General features: G+C 38.1%; 3 protein-coding genes across 13 annotated transcripts in view; 1 reads left to right on the top strand and 2 right to left on the bottom strand.

Annotated features, from left to right (window-relative positions):
- LOC129790094 (uncharacterized) overlaps positions 1–11,152 on the bottom strand; it is a 136,497-nt gene extending 125,345 nt beyond the window's left edge. For 4 of the 11 annotated variants that reach the window (XM_055827315.1, XM_055827317.1, XM_055827312.1 and 1 more), the window contains exon 1: positions 10,719–11,128. In XM_055827315.1, the coding sequence (XP_055683290.1) occupies positions 10,719–10,784 (66 nt within the window). In that variant the 5' untranslated portion in view covers positions 10,785–11,128. Of the gene's footprint in view, positions 1–10,718 lie in introns of all 11 variants that reach the window. The other 7 variants (XM_055827311.1, XM_055827313.1, XM_055827316.1 and 4 more) reach the window with 3 other exon arrangements.
- Positions 11,153–12,376: 1,224 nt separating this feature from the next.
- LOC129790139 (ubiquitin conjugation factor E4 A) lies at positions 12,377–15,861 on the top strand. The gene is made up of 3 exons (XM_055827454.1): positions 12,377–15,082; positions 15,147–15,309; positions 15,373–15,861. The coding sequence occupies exons 1-3, from the start codon at positions 12,554–12,556 to the stop codon at positions 15,735–15,737; spliced, it is 3,057 nt and encodes a 1,018-aa protein (XP_055683429.1). The 5' UTR covers positions 12,377–12,553; the 3' UTR covers positions 15,738–15,861.
- Positions 15,727–16,585, bottom strand: LOC129790393 (mitochondrial inner membrane protease subunit 1). The gene is made up of 2 exons (XM_055827876.1): positions 16,389–16,585; positions 15,727–16,311 (listed from the first exon to the last, which is right to left on the bottom strand). The coding sequence occupies exons 1-2, from the start codon at positions 16,494–16,496 to the stop codon at positions 15,862–15,864; spliced, it is 558 nt and encodes a 185-aa protein (XP_055683851.1). The 5' UTR covers positions 16,497–16,585; the 3' UTR covers positions 15,727–15,861.
- Positions 16,586–16,621: the final 36 nt, after the last annotated feature.

Raw genomic sequence — 16,621 nt, 5'->3', positions numbered from 1 at the left:
TTTTTTTTAGGAAAATTTTTTTTTTGTCTCAGACGATTATTTTCTAACTAGTTCATTTTCCAAACCCTTGCATATTTGCCTGTTCCAAAAATCATGGGGCAAAATGTTAGTTTGCCTTTTTTGTCCTTGAATTTCAATTTTATGAATTTATTTCATCTAGACACTATAAAAGCAATTGATAATAAGATATTTGTGTAACAATTAGAAAATTTTTTAAATAAAAAAAACACAGAAAATAAAAAAATGAAAAATTTACGAAATTGCACTTTTTATTTTTTAAGAGATTAAATATTAGTAATAGCGAGTAATATAACATGCTAAATTATAAGTAATAAGTGTGCTGACTGGAAAAAAATAAAATAATTAAACAAAAAAAAAGTAACAGCCTTAAGAACGGTTTCTTACATTTACCCCAAGTGGTACTTTTTAGTGTCAGTGTTCTACGGGAAAAGTCGGAAAATTTTTTCGGAAAATTTAGACTAAGTTCTTGTTAAGCAATAGTTACTCTATCTAAAAATGCATTTGGACCAAAAAAATTACAAAGAAATACGCCAAAACACGATATTGAAATGAAAGGTCAAAGTAACTTTGAAATTAGAAAAATTTGTTTTTAAATAAATCCCAAAATATTGGATCAATTATTATAAAAATTTATAGGATTAGTTAGAGTTATAAAAGGTACCTTTTGACTAAATTAGAACAATTACGAAATAGTATTTACTGAGATATTGGAGATGTGTTGTCTTAACTTTCTAACATTTTGCCCTGGTCCCCCTATAAGTTTTCGAACTTTTCCTCGACTTTGGATTTTTTTTTTTGAAAAACGGCGGGTTTTAGTCAGCAGAGTTAGGCTTATTGAGATTCTTGCTATTAACTTTCTCTTCTTTTTTTTTATTTTAAATTTTTACGGCTGTTGGATTCCTTCCGGATCCATATAGCCAATGCTGCTAACTTAAAAATAACTCAAAATGAAGTAGATTCACTTCGCTTTAATTTCATATTGCGTTTTTTTTTTTGGCAAAATGTATGATTTTATAGTCAAAAATTTCTGAAAAGCCGATTCATTTTTTGCACATTAAAAATAATTTTAGAAAATTTGCTCGTAATTACGGTAAAGTTTGTCGTATTTAAACGTGAAACCTGCGGTATTTCTTAAGAGTTTTGTTAAAATAAACTACTACTTTACTTAAATATTTTTACTAAATTTTTAATTCAGAGTTTAGTTTTGTCCTACACTTCAACGGAACCCTTTTAGAAAAAATTAACAAAATTTTAGTCTTTTTGAAGACAAATTTCCTGTAAATTGAGGAAAATAATTTATTTTCATCGAAAAAAGCACGAAAACTAATTTCTATTCGCAGTGATTCATAATTCTTATATCTTATATGTTGTCAGTCGAAATAACACCGCGATCGAGACAAAATCAAATGTTGTTTCGCTCTCGCTTTTTATGGGAAAAGAATAATATCATGCTGATCTATCTATCTTTTATCTTCTATATAATAAAGAAAGGTCTGTTTGTTGGTGATGAAATTTGGTACAGAGGCTCCTAATAACAGGCGGTTTCAGATGGCCGTATTCATTTTCTCCCCAAAGCAAGGGTAGCAGGTAGCCGCCATATAAACTATATATATTCTCCACTGGAATATTCAATTTTTTTGCCCAGTGATACGCGAGAATCCGGACGTCTCTTGGATGAAGCCCATAGTAGTAGCGAGAGCACTTTTTCATATAATCTTCTAGAGCCTCTTCTTGGGGTTTGGTAAACACGATTTTTCTTCCAGCTTTTTAATAATCAGGGAAGCGTTTGGAGCTTCTTGAACCTGTCGGAAATAACGCCGGAGAGATGTTCGAGGAACGCCGAAGTGTTTTGCCGCAGTTTGGATTTTCCAACCACTCCTCACAGCCTGGATAGCCCCCTTGAGCTTCTCATGGTCGAGTTTTTGTAGTTTTCGCTGATAGTGTCGGGCCATTTGAAGGAATTCAACACAACGTCACTCTGTCAGATTTATATGAAAATTTAGGGTTAAAAATAAGTTAGGTTAAGGGCAGAAAGCCGATTATAAACGAATAATAACGAGTGAAACTTCGTTTTAGTTACTTCCGCCTACTTCATCAACATATTCAACGAATAAAAATAATAGTGCACTTTATAAGAAAATATGATTTTTAAAAGGAATTTAGTGTCGTTTTGAAAAAATAATGTATTAAGGATTATTTTCGTAAAATTCTAAGTAACGTAAGTCAAAAACATTAAGATGATGAACCGCGAATATCAGTTTTAATTCAATTGAAAAATTCTTCATTTTTTAATTTCAAAAATATCTTTTTTTTAATAATCTCAAATATTTATTATGACTAATTAAGTGGAAACCAATCAGAAACCAATTACACATTATCCAAAATAATGATTAAGAAATGAAGACTTTTGTTTTGCCCAGAAAATCAAGTGGCCAAATTGCCCTTCCAAAGTGACCAAATTACCCGTACATAGGTTTATTTGGCCACTCTTGCAAAGGTTTAGGGAAATGGAAAATTCAATCATTTCTCTTCGAGATAGAGAAAAGTGTTATATGGGGAAATTGTAGGCCAGTAAATTTCCTACAAAATAGTGTTAAAGAATTTTTCTTGTAACGCCGTATGTGTGTAATAGATTCCATAATGTACAAAAGTGGCCAAATTACCCCGTCCTCCCCTACCTATTAAAAAAAAGGTTAAAATTAGAATGAATGACTTAAATTAACCCTAATTAATTTTAATTTGATCAAACTTACTGTCACTTTTTTCTTTATTACAATTATTTTGCCCAATATTACCTACACTTTTACCAAAATTACTGATTTTTTGTCCAATATTACCGAAACTTTTATCAAGAAACTGACTGTTTTGCCAAAACTACCGACAAAAACAATTATTCCTTTTTTTGGAGGTTCTGAGCAGAGATTTACAGGTACATGGAAAGATTTCATCTATTCCAAAACAAATTTTGCAAAAAGAAGAAACCATTGTCATACAATATTTCCGGCGGAAAATAAAAAAATTCGCAAAAAATGCATGAAAAAAATGCATATGGGGGATAGCTACCTGAAGGGGGACTTGGGGGAAAAATTAAATACGTCCATCTGAAACCGAAATTTTCATCATGATCGATCAAACGTAGATTTGTATAGTCGTACAATAAGGACGATTACCAACAGACTTTTTTATTATACAAAAATTATAAATATAAAAAGTAATAATTATTTATGAATGATATTTTTCAAAGATATAAATTCTTTTTATTTTTTTTAATTTTTGGAAATTTCCAAAAATATAGGAAAAATAAAATTTTAATGGTCAACAAAAGAATCATAGAAGGTGTAGCAGGCTTATCCTTATTGTTTTTCTACTGACATTTGTGAGGTTATGGTTGCATTTTTTGTTGAGCAATTTAACCGGATTTTTTCTTTAGAGGCACTGAATTCTTAATTCCAAAGTCTTTCTATGCATCTAAAGCTTATGTAAAGCGCATAAATTAGGCAAATTCCTCCCTTTATTTTATAGGGAAATTATGTTTTGATAGTTTGCAGCGGGAGTCATAATTCCTGTAATAATGACCGTAATATGACCGGCGCGCATATTACTCACGCGACTCCCGCAGTAAAAATCCAGTAATTCTTCGTAGTCGCTATAACGTTAAAATTACCAGGTCAAATTACTGTCAGATGACTATACTAATAACCAGTAACAATTACAGAGTCAAATTACCGTCAGATGACAGTAACATTTTGAAAGTAAAAATTACTTCGTAATAATAACGTCCTGATGTAGTAATTGTGACTCATTCCAAAAACTATAGTTATTTTGCAGTAATATGACAGTAATTTTCTTCAGTCCTGGCAACGTTACATTTATGACCGTCATATTACCGTATTATTACGAATTTAGTCATATTTTGCGGATTGGGTTCTTCTTTTGCTATATATTATGCTCACAAACATTCCACGATCACACAAGGCTTTGATGGGAGATTGGAAGAGAACCAACAAGTGCTGATGATGGTATGTTAGACCAATGTGTCGGTATTTTGCATATTGCGAAAGGGTTGATGGGAAAATTCTTGTGTAATTAATTCATAGAGAGTCTAGCAAAAGAATTTAATGGAGGCGCCTGGTTATTATGTATGTACATATTACATATTTACCCTAGAGCTTTAGCATCCAGTAGTCAAAAGAATATTTCTCTACAAATTTAATTTATAATTGAAATAAAACCACGTGGCAATGTAATAATATATTTCAATGGAGACGCCTGGTTATTACCGGTAATAACCAGGCGTCTCCACTGCACTACAGGAAACCATTCTTATATTAAAATTTTATCAATATTCATCGCCCAGAACTTTCAAAATAACCCCCTGCCAATCCTCTAAGGCCACATAAATAAACGACAGTGCGCATAAATGAATTAAATACGAGGTGAAAAGCATGGAAATGTGTGATAATGGGTGTTTGACCCAATAATTTCACGCTATTTGCACGCAGAGAAAAGTGATTGAAGAGCATCAGTGTGCAATGCCGGACATTGTGGGAGATCATGAGGTGAAATTAATCACCTGAGAGCACTTCATTTGCACCCGTGAGAGAAATTGTGCTGTGTGGCTGTGCAATTAGCATGTTACTCTCATTCAATCTCAAATGTCCATTGCGTTGAAAATTGCGCACAAGCCCATCAAGGCTCTTATGTTGCGTTGGTGGATTTACTTCTGGCAAATTGCTTTCATAGGATGATTACTCCTCGTCTCAATATGGGGATGGTGCAAATCACTGTTGTGGGCGCCAAGTCAATTTAATTGGAACAAAAGGCAAGTTCAAACACCCACAGTGTAGCCGTGACTCGTGTGCCAAAACCATTGATGGAAGATGGCAAAACGTGCGCTGATGACAAAAAAGCCCCATACTATCGCCCCGTGTGTACGCGTCCATTGATAAAACAGGAAATCTGGACAGAGTCTGGATTTATTTGAAAAAACAAAATATGAGGCTCCAGAGCATGACGCCATCAAACTGACTCTATCGCGAGGTTTTATGACAAAATGCCTAATAGCGTTTGTAACTCTTTTATTTCGCGCAATTGTTTGCGATTTTTTTGCAACATTGTTGGAGTTACGTGAATGGCGGTTAATGTGGCGAAAGCAGTGAAAAATTCAATGAAATGTTTTACTAAATTTTTAATTGCTTGTTTTAAAGTTTGTTGCTCGGAAAATGCTATTGTTGGTAATTTTAAATCACTTTGATTCCTGTTTTGTAATGGAAATAATTCAGTTATGATACTTATTCATGGACATTGCGTGCAGCAGATGCTTCATGCATTAAAAAGGTATGTTATTATTAATTTATTTTTGTCACTATAAAGTCTAGTAAAAGGAATTGGATGGTCTTTCAATTTAATGTTAATTTTTAATAATAATTCTTTCAATAAAGTCTAGGTGTTTCTTTTTTTGGTAGAGAGAGAAGAAGATTCTGGTAATTTTATGCTCATTCCAAATCAATGTGTAAAGCCTGGTATTTCTTCCCCTAAATTCAGAAGACAGGTTTAATTTAAATGCCGATTACTTAATCTTTCCAAGCCGTCTGCTGCAATTAAGGATAAATCTTGCCTTAAAATCAAATACCCATAAATTCCGCATGAAGTAGACGGCAATTTCGTTCACAGTTTCTCTCGTATATTTGTGATCATTGCGCCATGTGAATTTAAAGGGGATAGTGGTTTTCCTAAGAAATCGATTCTAATTTTCCAACCTGTTGCACTCTCCCATTTGAAGGAATATGTATGTACATAGCATGTGAGTGGGTGCAAGAAGTCACGACGATACAACAGGGGAGGATGGGGTATGGAAGCCCCCACAACTCAATAGTGAAATTCGTGGAAAAATGTTGAGTTTTAGTGTAGAGAGCAGTAAGAGAGATCATTTGTTGCACTTTACTTATGCATTTCATAAGTTCCGCCGACACTTTTGATTGCCAATCGTCCTCAGCTTTTGCAGACATAAAACACACCATTAAGTAAGCAATCGCGCTACAGTCATTGACTTTAGAACTATTTGCTGTGTGTGTACCCCGTCTCGTTTGCAAGAATGGAAAGAGCGGGAAAGAATTATTATGTGTGTACAAGCACAAAGTGTCTTCAACATGCACTACAATGTCTATCTATTATTATATATTAGAGTTTGGGTTCTACAAGCAACCCTTTTTGCAATGAACAAAAAAAAAGCAGAATGTTAGCTAGATTACAACTGTGGGAGACACAAATCCAACCCAGAAGAGTTCTTGGGATGCCATCCACCACAGTGCGCGCAGAAAGAGTTAATCAGTGTGGTAAGAAGGAAATGTGACTCGCGCCATGCATTTCTTTAACACCGCCAATTGAGCCACCACATAACATCTCTTCGTGTTCTGATGTGCAGTCTTAATGGGAGGGAAAAAGGGCATGTGTGGTGGATGGAGTGGTGCATTTAATATAACGCTCCTTGTCGCATGTCAAGGTAAATATATGGTGTCCCCGGAGACAAGAGACTCGCGGTCAAGAAGGTAGCGTCAACACAAAATCTCGATGGCATTTGCATATGATGACAACATGAAAATGAATACTAATATACTATAGAAGAAAGTTTATATTGAGATAAATGAATCATTCGTCTTGCATGTGATTTAGATAGCACCCAAACGCCGTAACATCTTCTTAAGATGAGAGAACCCGCGTCTTGGTCAAAAGCCCTTGGCTCAAGGTAAACTCCACGCACGCAACACTCCTGAGGTAGAAAAAAAAATCAACCAAGACATTGAATCAATATTTCACCCGTCAAGTCCGACACACACTTGAGAGTCACAGCAATTATCGCATTTTAAATGCCCCACAGAATCTACAGAAGAATCATCTTCTGTAACTTCTTATTTTCTTTTTATATATATAGGTACCTCCACCTCTTCCCATTTGGCGTTTTTTTTTCGTCTTCCAAGTAATTCCTTCTCACAGCACTTTGTGTAAAAAAAAGGGTGTAAAAAAACGTATTAAAGAAGATCTGACGAATGCTTTTTCTTCACTCGCTAATTAGTGCTGTTAAGTACATGTAAACATAATTGCAGTGTAAACACCCAGGCATGTTATATATATTCTGTATTTGGGTATTCAGTGGAGGTTTCAATCACTCTTTGGCTCCCTCTTGAGCTGTGGTGATGCCCAATGCCCATATATCACCAACAAATGAAGGAGAAGATCAAAAATCAACAAAGAAATTGCGTAAAAAAATTCTAAGAGATTTTCTATTTCCTTTGAAAATTTATAGGGAGTGAATTAAAAAAGGAAAAGCACGGAAAAGCTTTCTAAAAGTTTTATAAATTCACAATTTTTTGCTGAAAAAATTTCAGTAAGTAATGATGAAGCATAAACGATTGAAGCATATTTGCAAGAAGCAAAGAATTTCAAAAACTCAACTCCTTGTTAAACTATCCTAATTTCTTTTAAAATAAAATATTCAGATTGCCACAGAAAATATCTAGTAAGTCAACGTGACTCATGAGCCATTGACACTTCAATGCATGAAGCATAAGATTCCCAGAATTCATCTCCCTGTTTAACCATCCTATTTAAATCAAAATATTCAATATTTAACTTTTCTCATAAGAAATCACCAAGATAAAACATAAACAATTGAAGCATATGTGCATGAAGCATAATATTACAAGATTTCAACTCCCAGTAGAACTATCCCAACTAATTTTAAAATAAAATATTCTTCAGGTCTCTCAATTAAAATTGTAAAAAAATCCACTTTTTCACTCAACTGTAGATAAATATTGCACAATATTCTTTTCTTTCACATACCTCTTCTTCTGCTGTGAATTCTTATCTATCTTGAATATAAATTCACGTACAATTAAATGTCCCCCTGTGTAAATATTTCTTCTCGTATATACCTCATCGTGGGTCTGTGTTTACGAAGTAATTTGTCACATCAAATTAAACAGAGGCATTAATCTTTCTTTGCCGATTCCGCGTGCGTGTCACACTCAATCGGCGGCCACTCTAAATTTGTGTACAAACTATTCATGAGAAATGCTATGCACGATGAAGAGTGTGTGTGGGTGATTTTGGGTAATTTGGTAAATAACATCTGTTGCTTTGCTAATCGTCACTCATCTCCTCCAAACCATAACTCCCCGCATATCTTCCATATGTTTTAACGAAAAAAATAGCGAATGGTTCTTTGCTTGTTAGCACTCAAAACAAGCACACTTGCAAGTTAAATTTTATTTTCAAGTGTTACTGACGGAGAAAAAAAAATGGAAAAATTAATAGCAATGCAATTTTAATTGTGATTTGTTCCGTCACCTTTTTTTTCAAGTTCTCTCTTTTTTCCCTTAATTGCTTTTTATGTAATTTTATTGATTACACTTGTGAGAAAAATTAATAGTTTTACAAACAATTAATTTTAGCGACCTAAAGAGTGACCTTTCTCATATTTTCAGACTCTCGTCAATTGAATGATTGCTCGCGCTTTTTCCACCATTCAGGAAGACAACACTCTGTGTATACAATTTCATATTTCATAATGAGACATAAAATAATTTATTTGCTTCTCCTTTTTTTGTGTGTGCGAGTTTGCGAAAAAGAACAGCGTACAGGGTATTTCCCTCCACCATGACGGATCTTCCATTAAAAAAAAAAGAATTAAATTATGAAATCAACACTCGTTTATGGAAGTAATATGCACAGTCTGTTTCGTAAGAAATTTATTTATTTTTCATTTAATATTCTGAAAAAAATATTTACAGAACACTCAGAATTTTATCATTTTGAAGAATTTATCAAAATCGTCATTATGAAACACAAATCGTTAAGAAAGATTGCAAATAAAGATGGCGTCTCAGAGGAGAATTATTTTCGGGCGCCATTTTGATTTTTTATATCTTTCTTTATTTTCTGTAATAACTCTATTGTTCCTGGTCCGATTTTAATTATTTTTCCCGCAAAAACAATGAGAAATTTTAACTTTTTTTTTAATAAATAATTTTTTTTTTCAAAAAAAAATAAATTCTCGCAAATCATTTACATAACACATCATTTACTCCCCAAACTGTGTGGCACCACATCTCACACACAAGGCAACACCACCATGAGAGCCTTCATGGAAAAAATGGGTTTTCGCTCAATTTAACATAATTAAAAGTGAAATTCACAGAAATTAAATTATCCCCAAAATTCACGTTTGACCGATGGCGAAAGAGAGAATTGAATCATGTTCTCCTTCTTGTAGCAATTATAGGAAGTTTCTTTAATGCAACAAAAAATATATCCAAAAGAAGTCTTTCAGCACGGACAAAAAGAAATCTTTGAGAGTTTCTTTATCTTCCTCCCAGCATATTTTTTACTCTTGAAAGTAAAAAAAAAAAACAGCCAAAAACGCACATGCTTTACGTCAAAATGTTCTTTATAGAGAGGAAACGGCGCCTTTTGTTGTATAATTAGAAAAGCGATTGAATTTGAGATTGCTAGCTCTTTTTTTTTTTAATAAATACTTTGGTGTTTTAATGGTCGACTGCATTTTTACGGCCCGCGCAGGAATGAATGATTAAACGACCAAGACGTAGCTCGTGGTCAATTCAATTAAATTTTCATGAATTGATTAAACAAAAATTCTTGTGGCTTTTGAGGGATTTTATTTTGGAAGAATTTATATCTCCGGGGAGATTAGGTAATCCCTTTGCTTCTACTTCTACACTATATGGTACGAGTATGTATGTAGTGATTTCTGGAAGATCTATGAAGTGTGAGACATCCTCGGTGGGGATGCAAGAAAATAAACAGGCTCCGAGGAAGCTCAGCATGTGTTTGGGATCGTCTTCTTTGCTCGTTTTGAGATTTGCTTAATCCTGTGAATTGTTTTTGTGCGAAATTTTGTATACGAAAATGTACACATTTAAGAGAAATATTTGTTTTTCCATAAAATGCATTAGACTGTGCATAAATTGAATTTAGGATAGTTGTTTGTGGAGATTATTATCTTTTTTATTATTATTAATTTAATAGGCAATATAGCACAGAAAAGGAATAAATTGTTTTTTTTACTGCTATGAGGCATATGCTTCATTCACTTATGCTTCAATTTTTATTGTTTTATTCGTTTATGCTTTTTATTCATATTTGCTTTATTCATTTGAATTTACAATGTTTTTTGTAGACTAATTAATGTTTTAGCCCCATAGCTTAATTTGCATAAAGCATGTGCTTCTTTTACATATGCTTCATTACCTTTTAAATTTTCGCTCATTCATTAAAATAATTTCCGTTAAGAATTTCAGTTATTAATTCCATTATTTATTTATTTTATTTTCCTTTTAATTTAATACAAAAATCCTAAATTCTTTATTTTAAATCTGTATCCTTATTGAATTTTCTAGCACAGCTCCTTTAATCCCATCTGTCCCAGAAGAACGTCCAGATTTTCCCTCTGTGAGCTCTTGAACTACCAATTTATGCCACAATCTCCCAGAGTGAGGATTTTTATTCGTTTTCTCGAGTACTTTGAGCGCTTCGAAAGCTCCAAAAAGGACACCCTCAAAAATCCTGGACAAATCGTGTGGAATTTACGACTTGACATCATCCCTGACTGAGCTCCCCACAGGATGTTGTTTTTGCTCTTGATGGGCAAAATTAGCATTCTCAGGGGGAAGACTTACATTGAGAATTGGGGCGCTTATTTGTGGTCTCTTCTTCTCCTTCCCGCACAGGCAATTCCAGGACATTTTTTGGAGGGGGTGGTGCACCACACACACAAGTTCTCAATTTGGGATCATTTCATGCGCAATTTCTCCTTCTTAATTTGAAAATGAAATACAAAAAAAACCGCGGGAACTACACAATTTGCATTCAATTGAAAAAATCACGTTTTCACTCGATCTTCTCACACATTGGCTCGACATTCCTCCCTCGCAGGTAAAATTTTCTTCACTTTAGCACCCGATCTTCCTAATTGTTTCGCTACATTTTTCTTTTCATGTAATCCCTCTTTTGCAACACTTCTTCTCTCTTTGAGATTACAACAAACTCAATGGTCCAGGAAGGGTGGGAGAGCAACAAACAAACCACGTTCTTCGAAGGTTGCCGGCAAACTGAATGGAGGGAAAAACTATCATCGCCACCGTACTCCGGAGCTCTCGTGTTTTATTGCGCATAGAGAGACCGAAGCTATTCGACTTGACGTCGCGACGTTTTTTATCTTTTTTTTTTTGAAAAATCTTAAAAAAAAAATTTTATTTTTTAAAGAAATTTATTTCAAAAAGGCGAATCGAGCTTGAATTTTATTTTCTCTTAAAAAAAGTTTTTAAAAAGAATTTATTTTCCTTAGAAAGCGTTTCCACGTGCTATTTAATCTATATAATAAAGAAAGGTCTGTTTGTTGGTGAACGTCGTTCCGACTTTTTTATACAAATCCACACCGTTTGTCCGATCGCGATGAAATTTGGTATAGATGCCCCTTATAACAGGCGGTTTCAGATGGCCGTATTCATTTTCCCCCCAAAGCCCCCCTTCAGGTAGCCCCCATAGAGATTTCATGCAGTTTTTGCAAATTTTTGAATTTGGCGCCTAAAGTGTTGTATGAAATTGATTTCTTCTTTTTGCAAAATTTTTTTCCGGGATTGATAAGTGAACTCAAACTACTTATAATCCATTACAATTTTTTCCTCTAAAATTTGCGCGAAGCGCAACAAATTTCCGCGAAGCGGGGCGAGGTAAATTGGAGCGAAGCGACAATTTACCTCGTGTTTTATTAAACAAAACCTTTTTTTTTATCAATTTTACAATTTTTTTTAGTTTTATCAAAAAGATCGCATATTTGATTTTAACGCCAAAAAGAATTTCACAAGGAACCGCTGCGAGTTTTTGGCGCTGCTGTAGATTTCGAGGAAGCCGAGGAAGTGAGACAAAGGTATATTTTCTCATGCCATCTCACCTCGATTCTCTCATTCTTCTGTAACTGTTACTGTTTCACTCACACGGCGAGTTTTTCGCAATTTTCTCACATTTTCCGCTGAATTTTCCAACAAAATTGCCATTTTTCGTGATCAGGAAGCGCCGCCGCGTCGATTGGCATCGCCGGTTTAAAACATTCAAAATCCGCGCGGAAAAAAGTCGTATAAAATGTTTTTTTTTTAATCCGGCGAATTTCGCCTCCAAATTGTCACAGAAGTTTCCCGGGGCCCCCCGGAGCCTTTCCAGAATGGGCCCGAGCCCCCAAAAATGCGTTTTTCCCGGAAAAATGTGGAAATAAAAAAAATCCTTAGCCGCCTAAATTTTTCGGCACGAGAACTTTACCTCTCACACAAAAGTCCGATTTTCTGCCGAAGTTTCTCTGCAGATAAAATCGTCACTTGTGTTGTTGCTGTGTGAGTTTGCAAAAAACAAAATTTTCCGTGAAAAATGGCAAAATTCCCAATTAATTTGCATTGCTAGTGGTGCTAATGGTGCTATAGTGCTGTGGATTTGTTAGAATCATTGCGGTGGAGCTGCAATTATGGAGGAAAATCCCTTTTCTGGCCTCCTAACCTCACAAACATCCAAAGAAGACTTCCGGAAGGAGCCCAGCGGGAATCCCGGCAATATGTTGGACAAGAAGGTCAATGCAATCATCGAGAAGGTCCTCCTGGTGACACTGAACAAGACCCCACAGCGTGGGAGGCAGCTTGTGTTCCTGGAAGAGGTGGGTGAGAGGGAATCCCTTCTCAGTGTTGACCTCCTGTCACAGGCCCTCTTTGAGCGGCTTCTCCTGCCAAATCCATGGGATTTCCTCGTACCCACGGATGTACAGGATGGAGAGGGGGGCTCAGTGGCTGAGCACAGGGTGTTTGTGTACCTCTGTGAATGCCTGCGACGCATTGAGGCTGCCCGGAATGAGAATGACAGCGTGACAAAGGAGATTTGTGAAAAGATCTCCGAAGCAATCATTCAGAATGCCAGCACGGCAATCAAGCAACCCGATTTGTATGCTGGGCAGTCCCTGTGGGAGCAACTTCTCTACATTTTCTCCACATCTTCCGGAGATTTGCAGATTGAAGGAAAATTCCTTAATCTCGTGGTGAAGGAAGTTGTGGCGTCTGAGGGAGAGGAGTCTGGAATGTTACTTCTGCAGAAGATCATTCAACCTTTCCTTCAGGATGTGACACAGAAGGTTACCAGGGCGTCTCTTGTGACGCTGGATGTTTGGATTTTGCCCACATTGAGATGCTTCGTGGCAGACAAGACGAATACAGCGCTTGGACGTCTTTTGCTGGATTTCTCCACGCCGAAGAAGACAGTTGAAGAGGGTGTGGGTGGAATAGCCTTTGCAGAGACACTCCTGGGTCAGCTGCTCTCCCTCTCGATCACCCCGAAGCGCGATGAGGGGACTTTTGAGTACTACGAGCGCCCCACGGAGGCCATGTCATCCAACCTAACCTCATCCCTGTGGAGTTGCCTGAAATCCCTGCAAAATGAACTTCATGCCATCTTCAAGGGCTTCCTCCTTATGGGTGGAAGTCTCCGCGGGAGAGCCCTGGCGTGGATTGGTGATTGTCTCCATGTAAACTTCCGCCGGGGGCAGATTTGGAATGTTCACGCCATGTCTCTGGTCACGGGAGAACGTACAGCCAGTGATGCCTTCACAATTGGCCTTGCAGCTGTCCTCCTGCGTCTGTGTCAGCCTCTCCTGAAGCCCCAGCTGAAGGTTCTTCTCGTTGATCCCACATACTCAGGCGTTCCGGAGGATCAGCGTGCCTCCCGTGATGTCCACATGCGTGCTGTGGATAAGGAAACCTGCCTCCTGCCCACGGATGAGGGGGAATCCCGCCCAATGGCGGAAAAGTACAATTTCATCACTGAATGCTTCTTCATGGCACACAAAGCCATCGATTTGAGCTACCGGGTGTGCACGGAGAAGATTATGCGCCTCAATAGGGACATCCATCGTATTCAGGCGGCGTATCAGGATCAAGCAGCCGGTGGGAATGTCGATGCGGCTGCCACAATTCTCCAGACACTGAGTGTGCAGAGTCAAAAGTTCCTCAGCTTGCAAAATCTCATCCTGGAGCCGACAAATGATGCCCTCCTGCAGCAATTCTACGAAGCTACGGCTATTTGGTTGGCACAGGTGGCTGCCACGACGGAAGTTCCCACCGGAGGTGCTTCCTTCGCCCCACAGACGATGCAGGAAGTGAAGTTGCCCCTCGTGGGGCCTCCATCACCTCTCCTCAAGTGCATTCCAGAGTTTATCATTGAGAACGTCGTTGAGCATCTCACCTTCACGCGGAATTTCAATTCTCAGGGTGCTGAGAGTTATCCGGAAGCCCGAGCGGAGATCTTCACGATGATCCTGCTCTTTATGGGCAGTGCTGAGCGTGTGAAGAATCCCCATCTGCGTGCGAGGTTAGCCGAAGGGTTGGAATGTTTGCTGCCAAAGCAGAATCAATCCCTCTTCCAGGGATCCTTCCACACGAACTTATTCAATACACATCCCCACCGGCTGGAGCTGATCCCAAATCTCCTGCGGGTATTTGTCGGTATTGAGATGACAGGGCAGAATGTTCAGTTTGAGCAGAAATTCAACTATCGCCGGCCCATGTACATCATCATGGAGTACGCCTGGGGTGTAGCAGATCACAAGGAGTGCTTCAAGGAGCTGGCCATTGAGGCTGAGAGGAATATGGAAGCACTTGATCCGCCACTGTTTCTGCGTTTCATCAATCTCCTGATAAATGATGCCATCTTCCTCCTGGATGAGTCTCTGAATAATCTCCAGCAGATCCGGACACTTCAGGCAGCTCAGGATGCAGGACAGTGGAATGATCTGCCGGGCAATGAGAGGCAGCAGAATATGGCGAATCTGCAGCATTTGGGAATGATGGCGAGATTCGATAACATCCTCGGCAGGGACACGATTAATATGCTGAAGCTCCTCACGACGGAGATTAAGGGTATCTTCTGCCACAACTCCATGGTGGATCGTGTAGCTGCCATGCTCAATTACTTCCTCCTCAATCTCGTGGGGCCCAAGAAGGGGAATTTCAAGGTTAGTTTGAGGCTAAATCGATCCAAAGAAATGTTTCCGGAACTTCTGTGGTTTTTTCTTTCAGGTTAAGGATAAGAAGGAATTTGAGTTTGATCCCGCCAGCACGGTTCTTCAGATTTGTCAGATTTACGTAAATCTCCAGGAATGCGAGGAATTCTGCTTGGCTGTCTCGCAGGATGGACGATCGTACAGCCACAAACTCTTTGAGTACGCTGAACAAGTTCTCAGTAAGTCTCAATTCCGGAAGCCTCAAAATTCAGTCATAAATTCCCTCTTTGTTGTCCTTCCAGTTCGCATTGGTGGCGGTCAGATGATTGGGGAGATTCAGGAGTTTGCCGCAAAGGTCCAGAGGCTCGATCAGCAGCAAAAGGAGGATCAGGAAGCCCTCGCTGATGCCCCGGATGAATTCCTTGATCCAATTATGTCCACCCTAATGACGGATCCGGTAATCCTACCAAGTTCCCGCGTCTCTGTTGATCGTTCCACCATTGCCAGGCATCTACTTAGCGACCAATCGGATCCCTTCAATCGTTCCCCACTCACCATGGACCAAGTGATCCCCGACGATGAGCTAAAGCGGAAAGTTCATGAATGGATCCGGGAGCGACGGGAGGCTTATAGGGCTGAACCAAAAGACGCTCAGAGCGATTCCTAAAATGTATTTTTATCTTTTCTTTAGATCCATAAATGACACATCATACATGCAAATGATTCCAATGTTGTGGGGGACAAGTAGATAATTATATTAAAGACTTTTGGTTTTAGAGATTTGAGAAGCATCACAGTATTTTGAATTCCGACGGAGGCCACACGCGTGCCACGGCACGACTCTTTATGAGTCCTTGGGGAATGGCACCGTAGTAACGGGAATCAGCACTATTCTCTTTGTTGTCTCCCTCAAGCCAAACGTGCCCACGTGGGATGATAATCTTTCTCCGGCTCTTTGTTAATTCTATTCGCTCCCTATCTGAGGCTGACAGGGGCGTTCCATCGGCAGTGATTGCGGATACATTGATACTGATTGAGTCATTGGCATTCCCGGGCATCCCGGCGACTATACGATCTCCCGAGACGGCAAAAACTCTCTTGCAGATTATCTTGGAGGGATGAGTTGGTGCTATGGCGGTTATTACATCACCCCTATCGATACGATTTCGCCGGCAGCTTAGCTTTTCCGTGAGCAGGATGTCCCCGGAGTAGATTGTGGGCTCCATTGATGGTCCCGAGCACTGAAATGAGCAATTAAGATGAGTTTTGGGAACTTCTTGGGGTTCCTGGTCAGAAAACCTAACCTCACTCTACTTACAAAAACAAAATCAAAGACATAAGTAAAGGTGCAATGGGCAATGCAGACGTACTTGACGACATGACCACAGAAGGAGAGAGATTTAAAGAAGTACCTTCTGGCAAACATGGTCAGGATGTGAGGTAAAAAGAGCCACAGAGGAATAAATTCTTCTCAACTAATTTTCTTAGGTTATGGTACAATTACGGTTAGGTTACGGTAAAGTGGTGAATTCGGGAAAGGAAAATTCCCCA

The sequence above is a fragment of the Lutzomyia longipalpis genome, chromosome 2 (assembly GCF_024334085.1).
Source record: "Lutzomyia longipalpis isolate SR_M1_2022 chromosome 2, ASM2433408v1".
NCBI lineage: Eukaryota > Metazoa > Arthropoda > Insecta > Diptera > Psychodidae > Lutzomyia > Lutzomyia longipalpis.
The sequence above is the reverse complement of the archived record's forward strand: the minus strand, read 5'-3'. Positions and strand labels throughout refer to the sequence as shown.

Bases quoted from the DNA above. Each gene is read 5' to 3' on its own strand.
- LOC129790139 (XM_055827454.1), top strand. From the start codon at position 12,554: ATGGAGGAAAATCCCTTTTCTGGCCTCCTAACCTCACAAACATCCAAA. The intron at 15,083-15,146 runs GTTAGTTTGAGG...TTTTTCTTTCAG, and splicing joins CCAAGAAGGGGAATTTCAAG to GTTAAGGATAAGAAGGAATT. The intron at 15,310-15,372 runs GTAAGTCTCAAT...TTGTCCTTCCAG, and splicing joins GTACGCTGAACAAGTTCTCA to TTCGCATTGGTGGCGGTCAG.
- LOC129790393 (XM_055827876.1), bottom strand. From the start codon at position 16,496: ATGTTTGCCAGAAGGTACTTCTTTAAATCTCTCTCCTTCTGTGGTCAT. The intron at 16,312-16,388 runs GTAAGTAGAGTG...TGCTCATTTCAG, and splicing joins ATGTCTTTGATTTTGTTTTT to TGCTCGGGACCATCAATGGA.